We start from the raw sequence: 19339 nt of genomic DNA, 5'->3' as shown, positions 1-19339 counted from the left end.
ACATTGGATGAAAAAAACTCACCTTGATTAACTTTGACCTTGACAAGAACAATTAGTTCGGGTTAAAAACAAAAAAGATCCAGCTACCCCGCCACTAAACAATATTCCTTTTTTTCTGCAGTGCATCAAACATATTCTCGTATAGACAGTGTTGGGGAGTAACAGAATACATGTACCAGCGTTAAGTATTTAAAATACAAAATATGAGTAACTGTATTCCGTTACAGTTACCGTTTAAAAAGGTGGTATTCAGAATACAGTTACTTTGTTGAAATAAAGGGATTACACGGCGGTATTTTCCTGTTTGATATGTTCGGCTATGCTCTCTCTATTTTTGGCAATTCCACGCTGGTGGAAACGCAAACAGAACACGCATTAAGAGCCTCAAATGCCTGTGTTTTATCTGGCAGCCCATGTCACTAGGGGTGCAACGATACACGGCCAACGCGTTAACGAGCTAACTGCGCTAACGCACTAGTTCCCACCCTTGTAATTGAGCACTGTGTGGCACATCCAACATACTGTTTTACTTTAGTCCATGACGCGCTTACCTTCAGGGTCATACTTCACATGAAAACCAAAATAGTTCCAAACGCCAGATCTGAATGAGGGTGGGGGAGGTTCAATTTGCCATGTTGCAATGACAGCTTAACTTACCCTGCGCTCAGTGAATCTGCGTTCGACTACTCCGCCTAGGCTGCACTGTCGAACGCAGATCCACTGAGCGCTCAACACAGACAGCATCGTCAGAAGGAAAGTTGATAAAATAAATTAAACATTTTGTATTGTTCAATTCATATGTGTACCGAACCGAAAGCACTGTATCGAACGGTTCAATATCGATACGAGTATCGTTACCCCCCCCACATGTAACCTCTACTTGCGGCCGCATAATGACGTGAAGAAATATTTTTAAAAATTATTGCTCAAAAACTGATTTAATATGAAGGCAATAGGCAAAGTGTTACAGGCATAGCCCTAAAGAATGTAGCCTCATGGGCAGTGTAGTCCAGTTGTAAGTAAGCTATTAAGACTCGACTGTACACCGTGTTCGTGTTTTCCTCTGAAACAATAAGTTTCGTTGGTGCAGCCTTTCAACGCCTCTCTCTGTCTCTCGCTAGCAAAGTTGAACCAGACAACAAAGTAAAGCTAGTTTTCATCTAAGAGCCCAACACGGAGCCCGACGTATTAACCAGAGGTCCCTCTACTACAGTTTGAAGCTGCGGACCTGTTTTATATACGCGTGGAATAGTTTTCTATACGAGATCGCTGCAAAAACCCACCCAACAGTCCACCCTACTGTTTCTCATTTTTATTATTTATAAGATTTAAAAATCCAGTTGTTATTGGTATGGCGATTCACCTTCAGTAATTGTAATAAATCACACAGCAATAGTATATTCACCTAATTGTAAAAAGCATGATAATATATTAAGTAATCCAAAGTATTCAGAATAACGTAACGGAATATGTTACAAAATACATTTTGGTGCATGTATTCTGTAATCTGTAGTGGAATATGTTGAAAAGTCACCTTCCCAACACTGCGTATAGATTACTTTTTTGTTGAGAAAAAACTTCATCCTAATATCAAGACTTGTAAATATGATAGTATCGTAATGTCTGATAGTCCACTTGTTTCGAACTCAGCTTCCGCTTCAACCTTTTGTGTACTTCTGGGGATTCAATCCTCTTCTTTTGTCAGATAAAGAGTTTGTGGAATATATTTCCAAACAAACTGATATCTTTATAAGAATAAACATTACGCCTGACATGGCCTACAGTACGGTTTGGGAAAGCCATATGATATCATACTGTTCATATACTAGAAAACAGAAACAGAAAAACAGAAACAGAAATCTGAATTGATGTACCTTATTTCGCAATTGGAAGAGCAACACTCTACAACCCCCTCTCCAGATACGTATAAACAAAGATTAACTTAAAAAACGGAATTTAATTGAATTGAAGCAGTAGTGACACTTTTCTTTGGTAACCACTGGCTGTCTCAGTGATGCCCATAACACAATGTAGGCTGTGTTTGCATTAGGATCCACACTCTCTCCACTCAATGGCAGATGTGACACTGCCCGATTTATCTGCCTCTGAAGCAGAAAAATATTTCTGCTTGTCTATTAAACTGCTTCTGACATGTCTAGAAGATATCAAAACTTTGATGGCCCTAAACTTTTTAAAATGTAATTCATTCAAACAGATGTGGTAGTGTTTGGTTCGAGCAGACCTTGTGATTCTTTCTGTACAGATTTGGGACCCCTGGCACAGTATTTTTAAACTTGTTACTAACCTGGGTTTTAAGATGGACTGGAATTTTAAACTGGACACTCGAATTCGGGCTACAGTCAAGTCCACTTTTTTTTTTTTATCATTTAAGGCGTTTAGCATAGATAAGACCTATTTTATCCAGGCCTCATTATAGTATACCTCAGTTTGTTTTTTGGATGTTTTACAATATGAAAAAGATGTAACTTCACATACTATAAAGATCCAATACCTGATTTAAAAATCATTTATTATCCAATGTCAATAAGCTGTCCTTACTTTTAAACATAACCTCGCTTCTTCCTCTTCTGCCAAGTATCCTTGGCCGAGTTGCTCTGTGTGTGTATGTATGAATGTATATGAATGTTAGATAGAAAGCACTTACCTGGAGGAAGCTTATAAAAAAGTGCTTTTTTGAATGTGTGAATGAAGCAAGTTGTACAAAGCACTTGTTCTCAGAGTAGAAAAGCGCTATATAAGAACCATCTCTGAGTAAAATGATCTCACACTTTTTTCTCTCCCTGGGAAACACAGCAGCTGTACCTTTTAGAAGCAGACACACTGTGACAAACTACACACAAACAGTTTGTGTGTTTGTACTGATTTCTTGAGCGCTTCAGTTTGTTGTCCACATGGAGCTGACACACATGTACAGTCTGAAACAAGCAGAAGCAACAAACAGTTTAGTTTCAACTAACCAAAAGATGCATGAACAATTCCTAAATAGCACTGGAGAATTTACACATTTGAGAATAATTCATGACAAAAAGTTACTCAAGCTTAAGGAGAGTAAAGTTGTTATAAAGATGAAACACTTTATAATGAATGACTGTTGGAAAGCAATGACCACTAATGAACACTTCAGGATTGTGCTGTTATTGTGCAGCAGGAATCAATGTTATGTACAAATGAATATAAAAGCAATATGCAACAAGGATTATATTGTCACGGTCCTGGGTCGGAGACCAAGTGTTTTTGTTTTTTGTACTTTTACTTTTTTTTATTATGATGAATCATGACTGTTGGTGTTTTGGTTTCCCAGTGTTTATTCTGTGCTCCCTCTGTTTTGTGTCATTCCTGCCTGTGTGTCCCCTCTAGTGTAGTCAGGTCTCTGTGTTAAGCGTCTCTGAGTCTGTGTCTTTGCGTGTGTGTGTTTCCTGTTTTACTTTGAAGGTCTGTGTCTGATGTCAGTGTGTTTATGTTTCCCCCTGTCCAGTCGTGTCTGATTACTCCCAGCTGTGCCCTCCTTCTGTGTCTCATTCCCTCTGTGTATACACTCTGTGTATTTAAGCCTTGTGTCTGCGTCCTTTAGTTGCTGGTTCATCTGCGTTATCCCCCTCCGTCATCCGAAGTGGTTTCCCTGCATCTGTCTACGTCTCCTTGCATCTCCATTTGTTTCTCTAGGTTTCAGGTTTGTTTAATGTGTAGTTTTCCCAGTTTGGGTCCAGGCTCAGTTCTGTTTTTCGCCACCCTTGCCTTTTTGTATTTTCAAACTCCATTAATAAAGCTCCCTCACATCAGACGTGCCTGCATCTTGGGTCCTTTAATAATTCCACACAGCTTGCCCCGCGAGCCTTGACAGATATATGAGAACTTATGTTGTATCGTCTGATGAAAGAGTTTCAGATGTATTTATATTAACTGGACTCTATTGTATTTATATATGTTGTGTTTTTTCCAGACATTTAGCATCATGTTTGTTTGGCGACAAAGATTTTAAATGAGCAAGAAAATATTAAGAATTAATAAAACAGAACATACAAATGTACAATTACAGTAGCATTGTTTCTTCACTGCAGAGTTAGAATTGCTGCATCATATCATTAATATGATACAGCATCATTTCCAGTTACATAGTGAGTCCGTCTGGTGGCAGCATAGATCGTGTCTGTCTCGATCGCTCTTCTTTTTGCATTTGGTCGAAATGTCGCTGCAGCATATTTTGGGCCATCAGAGCCATGAATCTGATATGAATAATCATAACCAGTGTTCAGTTCTTTATGATTGATAATACAATAAGTTAAATAGTTCAACTGAACCCATCACCAATTTATTGATCTTGAGGCTAATTTTCGGTAAACAAAAATGAAGCTGCCAGAACTCTTGCTAAGTCACCAACAGCAAGGACAAGCTGAGAAAACTCAGCTGATTTTATCTGCATAGATAGCAAGGTTTCAACCAGAGGAAATGTTTCATATAGTGTGAAGTCAGCAGTAATAAAAAACAGGTCTTTTGCAGGAAGAGGAAGTATAATTTTGTGTTGTTTTGTCTTTTGATCAAGACATATAAGAGCATAAGATAATACATACAGTATCCAGTCACAGTTATATCCATGTGCCACATGAATGTAGTCTTTATTTTTCAAGAACATTTATAGTCACCAAGTATCAGCTGTTTCTGTTCAGGTCGTGTGCAGATTTCCATTTGATTAACAATCACGTTACATGTTTGTTTGGCTAAATAGACTTTGATGGACAAAGTAAGAACTCAGAATTAACAGGAAAACACATATGAAAATTCAGTTAGCATTGGTTCACCACAGCAAAGCATTTTTTTTTTTCTTAACAAGAGTTTTTCATTTCCCCAATAAGTCATGATAACCTCATCAGGCAGTTCAAGTCGCCTGCTGATTCTATCTGGTGGAAGCATAGATCACATTCGGCTCGATCTCTCTTCTTTTTGGTTTTGGTCGAACTGTCACTGCAGCATAGTTCACCTCATCAGATCCATGATTCTGTGAAAAGCACATTTATTATGAGTATTATAAACATATTAATTATAATTATGGACAAATGTAAGCAATAAGAATGAAGTGTTTATGTTACATTTCTAAAGGAAAGGAGACAATTAGTCAACAGCTACTTGCAACATACAAACTAAAAGTCTCGATATGTAATTTGCACTGTAATGCTGTAAAGGCACATTTTGTTTAAGGGCTGCTAATCAGAGCATAAAAGTACATTTTTAGATTGACTCACCATGCTGTGGTCCGGAATCTGTTCTTCTTTATTTGCTGATCCACAAAAAACAAATTAGTGTTATTCTATTTCATAAACCAATTATACATTTGTGAAGAGTAAAGATTATAAGAGCGATTTTGTAGCTGTAAAAAGTACCCATCTGAAGTTTTATGTTTTGAACAACCAGACCAATGATGACCATTAAGAGGAAAACAGACAGAACACCCAGGGTGATGCTCGTCAGCTTTGCTACTTCGTGAGCCTCTAATACAAAAATAAAGGTAAAAAGCAACACGGCTGAAATTTATTTCACATTCATGTGTTTTTAATCATCTGCACAATAAAAGAAATGTTGACTTACGTTTAGAGATGAAGTCCATGTCATCCTGAGGCTCATCGGTGCCTATTCAAAAATAAAGCCTTGATTTTTTTTAGTCCTTATTTATGTATTTATCTTAATCTATAACCACCATAGTCTTTGTATACAGAGTGTTGACAATAATTACATTGCATATGTAATATAAATTAAAAGAGGAACAACCGAAGAATGAGGAGGCAAAGACTTTACAATAATCTTACCTCCAACTTTTAATTGCATGACGCTTAAATTTAGACGTGCCTCTGAAGAAAATCCACAGAAATACAGCCCAGAGTCAGACACATCCACTTGTTTGATTTTGAGAACGACAGAGGTGTTTTGTGTCATTTGAAATTTTCCAGATTGAAATTCAGCATTGTACTTAACAACATCATTAGCCATAACAACAATAGAGTTGACTGTGGTTCCGTTGACCAGTCTGAACAAGAAGGTCATAACGTCATATTTGTAAATCCTGGGCCACTGCAGAGTGACAGTTTCACCTGCCTGCACCTCTGAGGTCTGAAGCTCAGAACCTGAGGCAGCAATCCAGCCTGAAACTGTGGAAACAATGAGATGTTTAATTGCTCTACATGGTGCTACACCTGTGAGTGTAAAGTTACTAATAAGCAAATGTGTTTAAATTATTATGGGTTAAAAATGCAATAAAAGATTAGCTAATGATGTCAAAGAGTAATAGAGCAAACTTACAGAAACAAGAAAGAGCTAAAGCTTGTATCACGTTCATCATCGTGCACATGACTGCTGCCCTGCAATGTCCGCAGATGGTGTGTTCACCAGGAAGGGTGCTCTCAGTGTGATAAATGTGATAGAGGGAGGAGTTTTGTGTTGCTTTCAAAGCTAAATACGTTTAGGTCATAGAGTCATGACACACGTGTTTAGTCTTAAAGGGCTTTTTGCAAGAATTTTATTTATTTTTTGTCTTTACTTTAAAGAAGAAGAGGAAGAATGATGTTTCATTTTATTCTCAGCTTTAAAAACATGCATTATTAAAAAGCTGGTTGTTGTTAAAATGCTGATAGTGTCAGGGTTGGCTGTGTGGCAGGCAAAGGGTAGACCCAAAAGAAGGGAGTTTTATTGCTGTAAAGTTATAAACCATAGCTAAACACAAAACTCTAAAACTAGAAACTAAGAACTTGAAACAAAAAGCTAGAAACAAGGATAAGCGATGGAAACAAGGGGAACAAGGAAACACACTGCAGCAGGAATGACACGACAATAAGCAAAGGAAAACAGGGAACACAGCTGGAAATAAACAAACTAACAGGCCAGTAGGAAGCAAAACTGAACACAGGATGAGCGCCTGTCAAAATAAAACAGGAACCACGCAGACCAAGACGCACAGGCTTGACACTTGGGGAAGAAACAGGCATGGGTGATAGACATGACGGGCTGGGGAGAACACAGACGACACCAAAACAACCAGAGCACAAAAGGGAGCAGATTAAATGAAGAAGAAACTAAGAACTAGAAAACTAAATTTTTAAACTAAGAAGAACAAGCAACCTAAACAAAATATCAAATGAGACCTAAGAAACATTTACTATCTGTCATGGGAACCATGAAAGATAGTAAAAGTCAAAGAGTCCTTGAGTCAACACTTTTATGACAACAAAAGACATGCTGTTATATGACAAAGTCGGGTTTTAACTTCCATTTGATTTACTACTTCATGGGCCATCGTACTTGTATTTTTGTTTTTTAAGAATACATCAAATAATAATCAAATAATGCAACCTACAAAGAACAGAATGTAACTGAAAAAACGGTTCTCCATCATGGACAACCAATCACACCCATTCCACTGTGGTCTGAAACTTACAACCCAAGACAGAAAATACAGCCTGAAGCAGTAGAAACAACAAGATGTTAGTTTGCAGCCTGCTGCTGCCTCCTTTAAACCTGCCTGGCAGCGGCTTGTGCCTGGCGGGTACCTGCCACACAGTCACTGGAGGTGGAGGTGCGTCAGGATCTACGCCTGCCGGAGGTGGAGGAGGAGCTTCTCCAGCCGGAGGTAGATGAAGAACTGGACCAGTCAATGGTGGAGGAGGCGTGTGAGTGGCTGCTCCAGCTGAGAGCGGTGGATGAGCTGTGCGAGGAGATGGAGGTCTACGTGCCACAGAGGGCTGCTCGGCCTGAGCCTGAGGTCGCCGCTGCCACTGGATATGCGGGTGGCCCCAAACCTACGACACCGGCACCGCTGGATGCGTGGGCGGCCACCAAGAACGACACCTCCCCATTGCTGGGCCAGAAGCTGGGGCCGCCAACGGTCCGGGCCAATTCAATCTCTCGCTTGCAGGAGGAGGGAGTAGGTTCACCTGGATGTTTTCTTTGGCCTCAGTCGGATGATGGAGGTATGTGGCGGGGCGTGGTCTTCAATGCAGCTGCAGGCGAGATGCGCTGCTGGCAGCTGGAAAGCTGCAGCCGTGTTGTAACACAACATTGAGTGTTGATAAAGTGTGTGAGATTCTGAAAAGCATGAACATGTGGACGGGTCTGTTATAGTTTTGTTACACGAATCAAGGCTTCTCAAATCACTAGAGCTTGAACACCAACACATAAAGTGTTAACAAAAACCCAGATGAACCCAGAAACCCCAGGTGGCCCCAACAAAAACAAAGACCAAATCACAGTGCATCCCATCAGCATGCCAAGCTTGAAACATACAGGAAGACCAGTGCCCAAGGCCCCTGCTGAGAACCAACAGAACCCAGACAGCACAAGAGTCAAGGGCAGTGAACAAACCAAAGGCTCATGAAGAACACCAGCCAGCTTAATGTAACACGATGAGATAGAGATGATGCTCTTATCATGCTACACTGACACATGGAAAGAACCATGTATTAAAAGGAGGGATTTTACAACAAATACAGCAACAGTGGTTTACAAAGAGATTCTGTAATTACCCTTTCAATAATCTTTTAACTCTTGTATGATTTGTGCAGTAATAATACAGGCAGAGGCATTCAAAGGCTACAGGCAGCACATCCACACCCAGATAAGCCTTTTTATCATCTACACATGGACTTTAACATTGATCTCAGGCCATGTGAACGTAAAAAATAATGCTCGGTGTTTGCTGACATGTTCTCAAAATAAGCAGCAGATTTCCTTTCTTGCAAATAAGATGCAGGTGCAGAAGCAAAAACCTTGCTCAAAGAAACCCTTTCAAAGTGGCAAATTCCAGATAAGCTCAGCACTAGTTTTGAAACAGTAGGTTAAGGCACAATGTGCATAAAAACACCCACACCCTTACAAACCAGAAAAGTGATAAGAGATCTTCAAAGATGATTCCAGATACTTCTGTGAACCCAGAATGAGGTTAAAGTCAAAGTTGAACCGCTCAAGACTCATGCCAGCAATTACAAGAAGATTCCAGCACCACAAAACTTACTCAGAGTTTTAAAGATTTGCACACTGATGCTGAGGAAGACAACAAGGTTGATCAACGTGCTTTGCCCTTTCAATCTACAGCTGCGTTGGAACAAACGTGAGAGTGTTGGGTGAAAAAGTGCCCCAACAAGAGCTTATCAAGCTCCAACTAAGCGACACACGGGGAGAAACTCTGTCACCAGGTATCAGCAGCTAAACACAGACAATACCTGTTTAGGATGGTGTGACCTGAGAGGTTTTTCAGTTGTGTTGTGTTTTCTGTGATTCGTGATCATTTTCACATATGATCAACATCCACATAAACACAAATGCTGGAAAGGCTTGAAGAATCACTCAAGGTGCTTTCTTCCTGAGAGTTTCAGCTTCTTCTCTAGTCCTAAATTTTATCCAAATAAATTTGTGCGTACACTATTTGAATCTCACAACTACTTCACTAATAAATTATTAGTGCATTTTCTGTATGGCAGGTAGACCTACTTATAATGGTCAACCCTAATAATAATAACAATTACTGCTGTGAGTTCATTTGTCATATCAACCACAGAAATTTTCACTCATCGTCTTAAATTCCAGGACTCTGTGGTCATTTCATCCCCACAAGTGATTTTGCGATGCCTCCAATATGCTTTGAACCCCCACAGGGTGTATTTGCTCCTTCAGAGATAAATGTGACTGATTGTTTCATCTCCCCCTGTCATGTGTTTGCTGGGAGCTCTCCAGGTCTCCAACAGATTCATGCATGTAGTGCAGACATTGATGATTTAATTGCCAGTCTTCTGTCTCCTACCACCAGCACTGAGTCAATGGGCATGACAGAGCTGGCCTTCCTGATGAGCTTATCCAACCACTTCCTCTCAGCTGCAGATAAGCTGCTGTTTCAACAGATATCATAGAAGATGGCTGATGCCACCACAGAGTCAGAAAAGGTCTTCAGGAGCACCTGCTACACTCCAAAAGCTTCCTGAGCAGGTAGAGTCTGATCTGACCCTTCCTGTAATGAGCATCAGTCCACTATCCCACTGTCAGTTCCCCAGATGTTCACTGGTGTCGGTGTGGTGGGTCTGTACCTGTGGAAATCCACCACCAGCATCAGCATGATGGTAAGAATTCCCAACTATGGAAAAGAAAGATCCTTTATGCCCACTCTATCCACACAATGAGTATAAAGGAGCTGTTATAATTTTGCTTTATGGCCAATCCTTGTGATAAGACTGTTCATGCAGTATTGATGTCTTTGCAAAGGCTTCAACAATCTTTCAATAAATATCTGAAAATCAGTTTGATTTTAGTTCTTAGTCAATTTGTTTCACATCACATGTCTTACCCAGTCTGACACATACTTGCAGTAATCCTCTCTAAATATGATGATTAACCTTTACAAGCTCATTGAGTATGAGGAACAATTTAAAAGAATCAAAGAAGCCAAACTTAGTTTTTGCTGCTTTCTGTCAAATGAAACCAGCCTGGCCTTCAGAGTAGAGCCTCTTACTGGATCAGTGTTTTTTCCACTAAAAGCATGTCACCCTTTTCAAATGCATTAAAGCAGTTGACCTAAACAGCTGAAAGAGAGATGTGAAACTTTTATGTGAAAGCAGTTCAGCTATTTTTGCGTGTGGTTTCATTGCAATGCTAAAAGCCTTTGATAAACAGTGTTGCTACAAACTTTCTGTTTGTTCAAATGTCAAGAAAGACAACTTCTCCTTTCTCATATAAGATAATAAAAACTGTGAAACAATTACTAATGTCAGTGTATTCAAACTAAAATCATGTTTGTGTTTTATATAAAACTTGATGGAATTAATTTCAGAGAAACATACCTTACACCATAGCTCCAATGATTTAATTATTTTTGTTTTTGCATATAAGACCAGTGTAGCTCAGTCATAGATTACATATTGTTACAATTACACAAAATGTGTTCTTTATACCTGACTGTTAGAACCTTCAAGCCTGTAGTTATATTCATTATCAGTTAGAACCCCTCCTCATTGTTCTTCTTCTTCTTTGGTGCAACCCTATGAATACAGTGTCCCCCTTTGGCCCCTCCCCTTTTTCTACAATTCCCCTGTGGGGGAGGAGCTAGAGCGAGTAAGTTGTTTACTTGGAGGTCTTTCTTTTTTTTACCCTTCTTTGTCAGACACAACACAGAAACACACCGGTTACACCAGCAAGACGAGAGTTTTGTAAATAACGTCTCTATTAGTATTTGAATTAATGAAGTCATTTCATATTTGTTGTTAGTGCTGAAATCTTCCTGTGGTGCAGACTTTGTCCATTTATTTGTCTTCAAAGGGTGCATGGCTGCAGTTTTAATCACTTTCATTAAATAATTGTAATTATTTTTCTACAAATCCGCAAAATCTGACATTATGTAATCAGTGTTGGGAAGGTTACTTTTAAAATGTATTCCACTACAGATTACAGAATACATGCCCCAAAATGTATTTTGTAACGTATTCTGAATACTATGGATTACTTAATATATTATCATGCTGTTTACAACTACATGAATGTACTTTTGCTGTGTGCGGGTGACTGTGGCTCAGGGGCTTTGGAAGCATATTTGTAACCGGAAGGTTGCCGGTTCGATCCCCGGGTCCTGGTCGTTGTGTCCTTGGGCAAGACACTTTACCCTACCGCCTACTGGTGTTGGCCAGAGGGGCCGATGGCCTGTATGACAGCCTCGCTTCTGTCAGTCTGCCACAGGGCAGCTGTGGCTACAACCGTAGCTTGCCTCCACCAGTGTGTGAATGCGAGAGTGCATGAATAGTGGCATTGTAAAGCGCTTTGGGTGCCTTGAAAAGCGCTATATAAATCCAATCCATTATTATTTATTACTATTACTGAAGGTCTGCGGCTCCGAACCGTAGTAAAGGGACCTCTGGCTAATACGTCGGGTTCGTAGCCGAAAAATAGCTTTACTTTGTTGTCTGGGTCAACTTTGCTTGTGAGGCGAGAGACAGAGAGAGGCGTTGAAAGGCTGCTCCAACGGAACTTATTGTTTCGGAGGAAACAAGCCAAACATACTGTGGCAAGCTCAGACAAGGAGGAGACAGAGGTGTCGTTTGGTCTTGCTACCCTGAGTTGCCAGGGAGCACAGCCGTTTATTTTCCAACAGAAACACACTGCTGTTACCAAACTGCTCGGCATAGCTTAGCACAACAACAACAACAAAAAGGCGCTCTCTCACCCAGGAAACACACAGTCGCAGAGAAAGCGTGTCGCCCTGTAACCATGGCAACCGTAACGCTGCCGCCTGGAACAACAGAACGTAGCTGTCAAACAAAACCCAAACAGTCCTGACCCGCCACAATATGAAACAGGAAAATACCGCCGTGTAATCCATTTATTTCAACAAAGTAACTGTATTCTATTGTAATTATTAACTGTTTTCTAAATACCACAAAACAAATAGGGGCTGAGGGCGTGAAGATGCAGCTGAAAGTATAGAGGAAATAGAAATAAAAACAAGAAGCAGCACGAACACCAGTCAAACAGGGAAATGAGTTTATCTGTTGGTAGTATAAATAACATGAGTTTCTGCTGCAGGCCTCCTGCGTCTTTTTACTGCTGATTGCAGTGCTGGATCCTTCAGGGTGCCAGGGTCCAGACTCTGTAATTAAAAGTACAGAAATAAAATAACTGGCTTAAAGCTGCAAGCATCAAAATATTCAAACATTACAGCATACTGTATAAAAAGGCTCCCACCTCAAATTGTTCTGGATTCTTATTTTCATGTTCTTTAGCTGATAATTCAAAGACATGATCATCAATTCAGTGAACAATACAGTGACATTAAAAGCTAAGACTTTGTGGCAACATTTGTATTTTTTCATATAGTTGACGTTTCACCAAATATGAGAAACACAGAGTTGAAGTAAAAAGTACCTGATTTCCCAAGTTGAACAACCAGACAAGTGTTGACTGTTAAGAGGAAAACAGACAGACCACCCAGGATGACGCTCGTCAGCTTTGCTACTTCGTAAGCCTCTAATACAACAATAATGGTAAAAAGCAACACGGCTGAAATTTATTACACATTCAAATGTTTCTAATCATCTGCACAATAAAAGAAATGTTGACTTACGTTGAGAGATGAAGTCCATGTCATCCTGAGGCTCATCGGTGCCTATTCAAAAATAAAGCCTTGATTTTTTTAGTCCTCATTTCTACATTTATCTTAATCTATAACCACCATAGTCTTTGTATACAGAGTGTTGACAATAATTACATTGCATATGTAATATAAATTAAAAGAGGAATAACCGAAGAATGAGGAGGCAAAGACTTTACAATAATCTTACCTCCAACCTTTAATTGCATGACACTTAAAATTAGACGTCCTTCTGAGAAATATTCACAGAAATACAGCGCAGAGTCAGACACATCCACTTGTTTGATTTTGAGAAAGACATCAGAGGTGTTTTTGGTCATTTCAAATTTTCCAGGTTGAAATTCAGCATTGTAGTTAACAACGTTATTAGACATAACAACAATAGAGTTGGCTGTGGTTCCGTTGACCAGTCTGAACAAGAAGGTCATATGTGTAAATCCTGGGCCACTGCAGAGTGACATCTTCACCTGCCTGCACCTCTAAGGCCTGAAACTGAGAACCTGAGGCAGCAATCCAGCCTGAAACAGTGTAAACAATGACATGTTTAATTGCTCTACATGGTGCTACACCTGTGAGTGTAAAGTTACTAATAAGCAAATGTGTTTAAATTATTATGGGTTAAAAATGCAATAAAATATTAACTAATGATGTCAAAGAGTAATAGAGCAAACTTACAGAAACAAGAAAGAGCTAAAGCTTGTATCACGTTCATCATCGTGCACATGACTGCTGCCCTGCAATGTCCGCAGATGGTGTGTTCACCAGGAAGGGTGCCACAGTGTGATAAATGTGATAGAGGGAGGAGTTTTGTGTTGCTTTCAAAGCTAAATGCGTTTAGGTCATAGAGTCATGACACACGTGTTTAGTCTTAAAGGGCTTTTTGTAAGAATTTTATTTATTTTTTGTCTTTACTTTAAAGAAGAAGAGGAAGAGTGATGTTTCATTTTTTCTCAGCTTTAAAAACATGCATTATTAAAAAGCTGGTTGTTGTTAAAATGCTGATACTGTCAGGGTTGGCTGTGTGGCAGGCAAAGGGTAGACCCAAAAGAAGGGAGTTTTATTGCTGTAAAGTTATAAACCATAGCTAAACACAAAACTCTAAAACTAGAAACTAAGAACTGGAAACAAAAAGCTAGAAACAAGGATAAGCGATGGAAACAAGGGGAACAAGGAAACACTGCAACAGGAATGATACGACAATAAGCAGAGGAAAACAGGGAACACAGCTGGAAATAAACAAACTAACAGGACAGTAGGAAGCAAAACTGAACACAGGATGAGAGCCTGTCAAAATAAAACAGGAACCACGCAGACCAAGACGCACAGGCTTGACACTTGGGGAAGAAACAGGCATGGGTGATAGACATGACGGGCTGGGGAGAACACAGACAACACCAAAACAACCAGGACTGGAGGGCAGGAGGAGACTGAACTACAGGGGACTGGAGTGAAGGCTGAACAGCAGGTGGGACTGGAGCAGACTGGACTACAGGCTGGACTGGAGCAGGAGTGTGAACTGATTGGACTGAGGAGGCTAATGGATAAACAGAGGTCGGTGAGGCTAATGGCTGAGCTACAGACTGAGCTAGCGAAGGAGATAGAGCTATAGCCTGGGCTAGTAAAGCTGGTGCCTGAGCAGGGGACAGGTCAGCTATTCTAACTAGGGACAGTGCGAGGGCGTGAAAGGCTGGGTCAGGAGGTGGAGGAAGTGGTGAAGTGGCCGGTGGACAAGTTAGGTATTCCGTGCCTCCAGAGCGTGAGGGCGCCGGCTGCGGAGCCTCAGCTGACTCTCTAGGGGGGTCAGGTCGGATCCTGGCCACCCTCAGCCTGGGCGCTGGGACAAGCATGGGAGGTGGCTGGACACCAGTCACCCCCACCCGAGAAACAGAAGCGGGTGTGGAGGTAGACTGGGTCGCAGCTGCCCTCCTCCTGGGAGCTGGCACTGGTGTGGGTGTAGACTGGGCCCTAGCCATCTGAGGAGGTGAAACGGGTGAAGGGGAAGGCCGAATCTGGGCCGCCGTGCTGGTGGGAAATGGCTGAGTAATGGGTGTGGAAATGGGGCGGGGTACACAGCCGAGCCTCCGGCGCGGGCGCCTCTGTTGAGCCGAGGTGGGAGGCGGAGCCGCTGTGCCATGGCGAGGTTGAAGGTCCGGTGAATGAGGCAGGTGGCGTGTGAGCGAGGAGCGGATCTGCGAGAGGGGGAGCCGCCGAAACGCGGCGCGAAACGCCCACTCTCCGCGGCAGATGCTCCGGTGCATGGGAGGTAGCAGGTGGGTGAACGCGGCGTCTCCGAGGCCCGCCCAGAGCCAAGCGAGTGCCCTCGAAGACGTGCTCTCGCTCCGCGAAGAGCCTCTGTCTCTCCTTGAGCTTTTCCGCCCACAAGGAGAGCGCTGCCTCCTGCCGCTCAAAAAGGTCCGAGTCCGCTGGGTCCACAACGCGGGGTCGTGTCATTCTGTCAGGGGTTGTGTCGTGGATGAGAAGGAGGACCCAAACGCTGGACTCACAGGTAGGTAGGTGAAGGTTGGTGTTTTATTATCGATGGAGTGAACAAACAGAGCAGAGGAAGGAAATGGCTGGCTGGCTGGCTGACTGAACGAAGGCGGAAACGACAACACAACATCACAGGAACATCAATGACACGACAAGGGCTGAAGGGAAGAGAGGGCTTAAATACATGACTAGTAATGATAACGATTGGAGACAGGTGAGTGAACAGCTGAACATAATGAACTAATGATAAATGGGAAGAGGACTGAACATAATGCACAAAGACTAAGGCTAACACAATAAAACAGGAAGTGGAACAGGCAGTAGATAAACGGTGAACGTGAACTGAAAATACTGGGTCAACGACCCAGAAACCCTGACACCCGTCATGTATACAGCTGAGATGAACAGTGGACTGACAGGCTGCGTTCACTACTGAAGAACAGAAGGTTTGAGGTGACTCTGGGGTAAAAATGCAAAATATTACATTGACACAGAACTGTTTTTTATTCCTGATTTATTGCTAAGTGTAGATATTATTCAAGTTAAAATACAGTGTGGGCAAAAATATTTTTTCTTGCACTTTCAAGGTCCAAAAAGAAAAATTAGGATGTTCAGTGCAAAATGAGAAGCAACAGTAACAACTGCACCCACAGTTGTCTCACAAACAGCGGGGGGAAAACGTCATTCAGTCCACTCTGAGCAGGATATCACTTCCCTCCTGAACCTGTGTGGTGGCAGCATACACAACAGTTGCCTGTGGCTCTGATGAGAGACAAAAGAGCATTTTGTCTCTTCCTGTTGAACACATCTCACACACCTTTATGCCTCTCTCACTATTACATTGAACGAGTCTCACTCACTCTCAATATAATTCAATTCAATTCAATTTTTCAATTCAATTTTATTTATATAGCGCCAAATCACAACAAAAGTCGCCTCAAGGCGCTTCATAGATACAGAGAAAAACCCAACAATCATATGAGCCCCTATGAGCAAGCACTTTGGCGACATAAAATAGTGGCAATATAAAATAGTCTGCATTATTTATCAGTCTTCACTAACTCCTCCTCCATTACCTACCATCTACAGTGGTTTGCTCTCAGATAAAGTTATAGCAACTGTGGTGGGAGACGGAGATATAGCTAGAAAATCAGAAAGTATTAGCAGTTACAGCACATTTTGGTTAAATCTTTATTAGAAAAAATGTATTTTTTGTTAAAGGTGGTTGTAAAGATTTACATACACCAACTGTACACAACTCTACAAACAGAAAATAACAGAAATATGATAGCTTTCACTTTGTGCTGGTGTTCGGTTATTTTGTGAGTCTATCTCGTAGCAGCGTACAAAACATTTGGCTCCAGCTCCCTCTGTGCTGCAGGCCTTCTCATGTTTGTTCTGGTATGGAAACTCAGTGCTGCATAGTTCATGGCATCAGACTCTGCATTCTGTAATGGAAAATGTTTGAAGTCACTAATCTCAAAGCATTAAATGTTAACCTGTTGACATCCACCAGGTCACAGGCAGCCCATCAATAGATAAGATTAACATCCAACTGCTATTTATTGAAATTTAATCTTTTGGCAACGTCCAAATGGGAGAAATGGAAATATGGTAACATTTTCTGTTTTCTGCATTTTCGGCATAGCTAAAACAATTAAACCCTAACTTAGATGGATTGTTGTTGACTGATGGAAGCTAACAGTTTAAATAACTGAATCAGACAATATATCAATAAATCAACTGGAATCCAAGGTTAAAATAGATTACCTCACAGTGTTGCAAATTCTGCATCTCGTCATGAGCTAAATGACAGAAACAGTACATCTATCAGTTCTTTGCTCAAAACCTTTGCAATTTCAGTTTAAATTCAAACACATAAATACCTGTATGAAGTTTCCTGATGCTAACAACCAGACCAATGATGACCAGTAAAAGGAAAACAGTTAAACTGCCGAGGATCACAGTTGATAGATTGGTTAATCCATCTTCTAAAAGAACATCAACTGCAAAAAAAGTAGCACATATAGGATATTCTGCCTTTTTGACAATTACTCAAAAATTAAAGTAAAAGAACAATCTTACCTTGAACCTTCAAATATGTTGCAGTGAAAACACTTGGCCTTCCCATGTGCAACTCTCCACAGAAATATAACCCAGAGTCAGATGGATCCACTTGTTTGATTTTGAGAAATAGCACAGAGGTGTTGGATGTCATGTTAAATTTAGTATCTTGAAATCCGTCACAGAATGTAGCACGACTATTAGCAGTCGACATAAAAGAGATGCGACTGGCATTGAGTCTGTCGGCCAGTCTGAACCAGAATATGTGGGTTGCAAAACTGCTGAAGTTGGAGCACTGCAGTGTGATTTCTTGTCCAGGCTCAACCGCCACAGTGTAAAACTGTGCGAGTGAAACAGATATCCAACCTGAAACAATCAACAAGTATTCATAAAAGACAAATTTCCAAAGAACGAAACAAAACCTAAAACTTATGTTGTCAATTACTTTTGTAAATTTAATTTAATGGCAATAACAAAATGCAACTAACTACTGATAAAAAATAGATAGGTGTACTTACTGAGAGTATAGAGTAAAAATGATAGCAAGTTGAAGTTAACCATTGTGCACACGGCCACTGCAACGGCACTAACTGAATGGTGCTCCAGCAAAAGTGATCTCTAGACAAAGAGGTGGGCTGTTCTTATATGTGTAGACTGACTGACTGCAGACCAACTGCACGGGAGCTTGTAGAAAAGTGCAGCAACAAAAATCAGGATATCATCGCTTCTTTGTTAGGTTTGTTTTTTACTCAATCTCAGTAATGCTTTTGTAAACCTTTCCATAACACTGGCACATTAAGTTTTTCTTTGATTATTATAAATGCAGAACATGAAGATAACTACTGACTTCACAGTCTATGTTATTATGCTTTTTTACTAAACTAGCAGCTTTGTCATTATAAAGGTACAGTATCCAGCTAGCTAGATAGCTCCTGCAGTTAAAAGTTTATGTTCAGGTTAATATTTTTAAAACAATCATGCAATAAGAAAGATATATGATTATATCTTTAGTGGATATCTGACCTCTATAAAAGTGACAATTAATTGACAGCAGTGGAATAATACCAGTATAAGTTCAACGTTGCTATAGCAGAGGGTGATGTGAGTTTATGCAAGTCTTAAGTCAGTTAAGTGTGATCAGTACTCAGGATGCTGCGAAACAATGTAAGACTCGTTTACCGTGTGTAAAGTTACGTCAACAAGTTTTGTTTACTGTGTAGAAATAAATTCACTCTGAGCAGCTTTTCCAGATAAACTGACTGAATCAATCCCATTTGTGCCTGAAGAAATGAGAAGAATCAGCAATAAAACTAAGACTCCTTAAGACCATGAAAAACCCAATCTTCAGGTCAACTGTGTGTCTATTTATGCATGAATCCAAACAGCCAAACATTGGATGAAAAAAACTCACCTTGATTAACTTTGACCTTGGCATGATTGTTGGTGGCAGAACAATTAGTTCGGGTTAAAAACAAAAAAGATCCAGCTACCCCTCCATTAAACAATATTCCTTTTTTTCTGCAGTGCAGCAAACATATTCTCGTATAGACAGTGTTGGGGAGTAACAGAATACATGTACCAGCGTTAAGTATTTAAGTAAAATATGAGTAACTTTATTCCGTTACAGTTACCGTTTAAAAAGGTGGTATTCAGAATACA

The 19339-nt window shown here is 40.6% G+C and overlaps 2 protein-coding genes across 2 annotated transcripts; both read right to left on the bottom strand.

Moving 5' to 3' along the window:
• Positions 1–4599: 4599 nt before the first annotated feature.
• Positions 4600–6375, bottom strand: LOC148104360 (uncharacterized). Its single transcript, XM_087839408.1, has 6 exons — positions 6310–6375; positions 5820–6158; positions 5602–5643; positions 5397–5504; positions 5259–5293; positions 4600–5014 (listed from the first exon to the last, which is right to left on the bottom strand). Exons 1-6 carry the CDS (start codon positions 6356–6358, stop codon positions 4913–4915), a joined length of 675 nt encoding a protein of 224 aa, XP_087695534.1. The 5' UTR covers positions 6359–6375; the 3' UTR covers positions 4600–4912.
• A 10569-nt stretch (positions 6376–16944) lies between these two features.
• LOC148104359 (uncharacterized) lies at positions 16945–18241 on the bottom strand. The gene is made up of 5 exons (XM_087837731.1): positions 18199–18241; positions 17702–18046; positions 17503–17622; positions 17387–17421; positions 16945–17064 (listed from the first exon to the last, which is right to left on the bottom strand). The coding sequence occupies exons 1-5, from the start codon at positions 18239–18241 to the stop codon at positions 16945–16947; spliced, it is 663 nt and encodes a 220-aa protein (XP_087693857.1).
• Positions 18242–19339: the final 1098 nt, after the last annotated feature.

The sequence above is a fragment of the Neolamprologus brichardi genome, chromosome 3, assembly GCF_056152115.1.
Source record: "Neolamprologus brichardi isolate AB-2024 chromosome 3, ASM5615211v1, whole genome shotgun sequence".
NCBI lineage: Eukaryota > Metazoa > Chordata > Actinopteri > Cichliformes > Cichlidae > Neolamprologus > Neolamprologus brichardi.
Note: the sequence above shows the minus strand (reverse complement) of the source record. Positions and strands in the feature narration are given on the sequence as shown.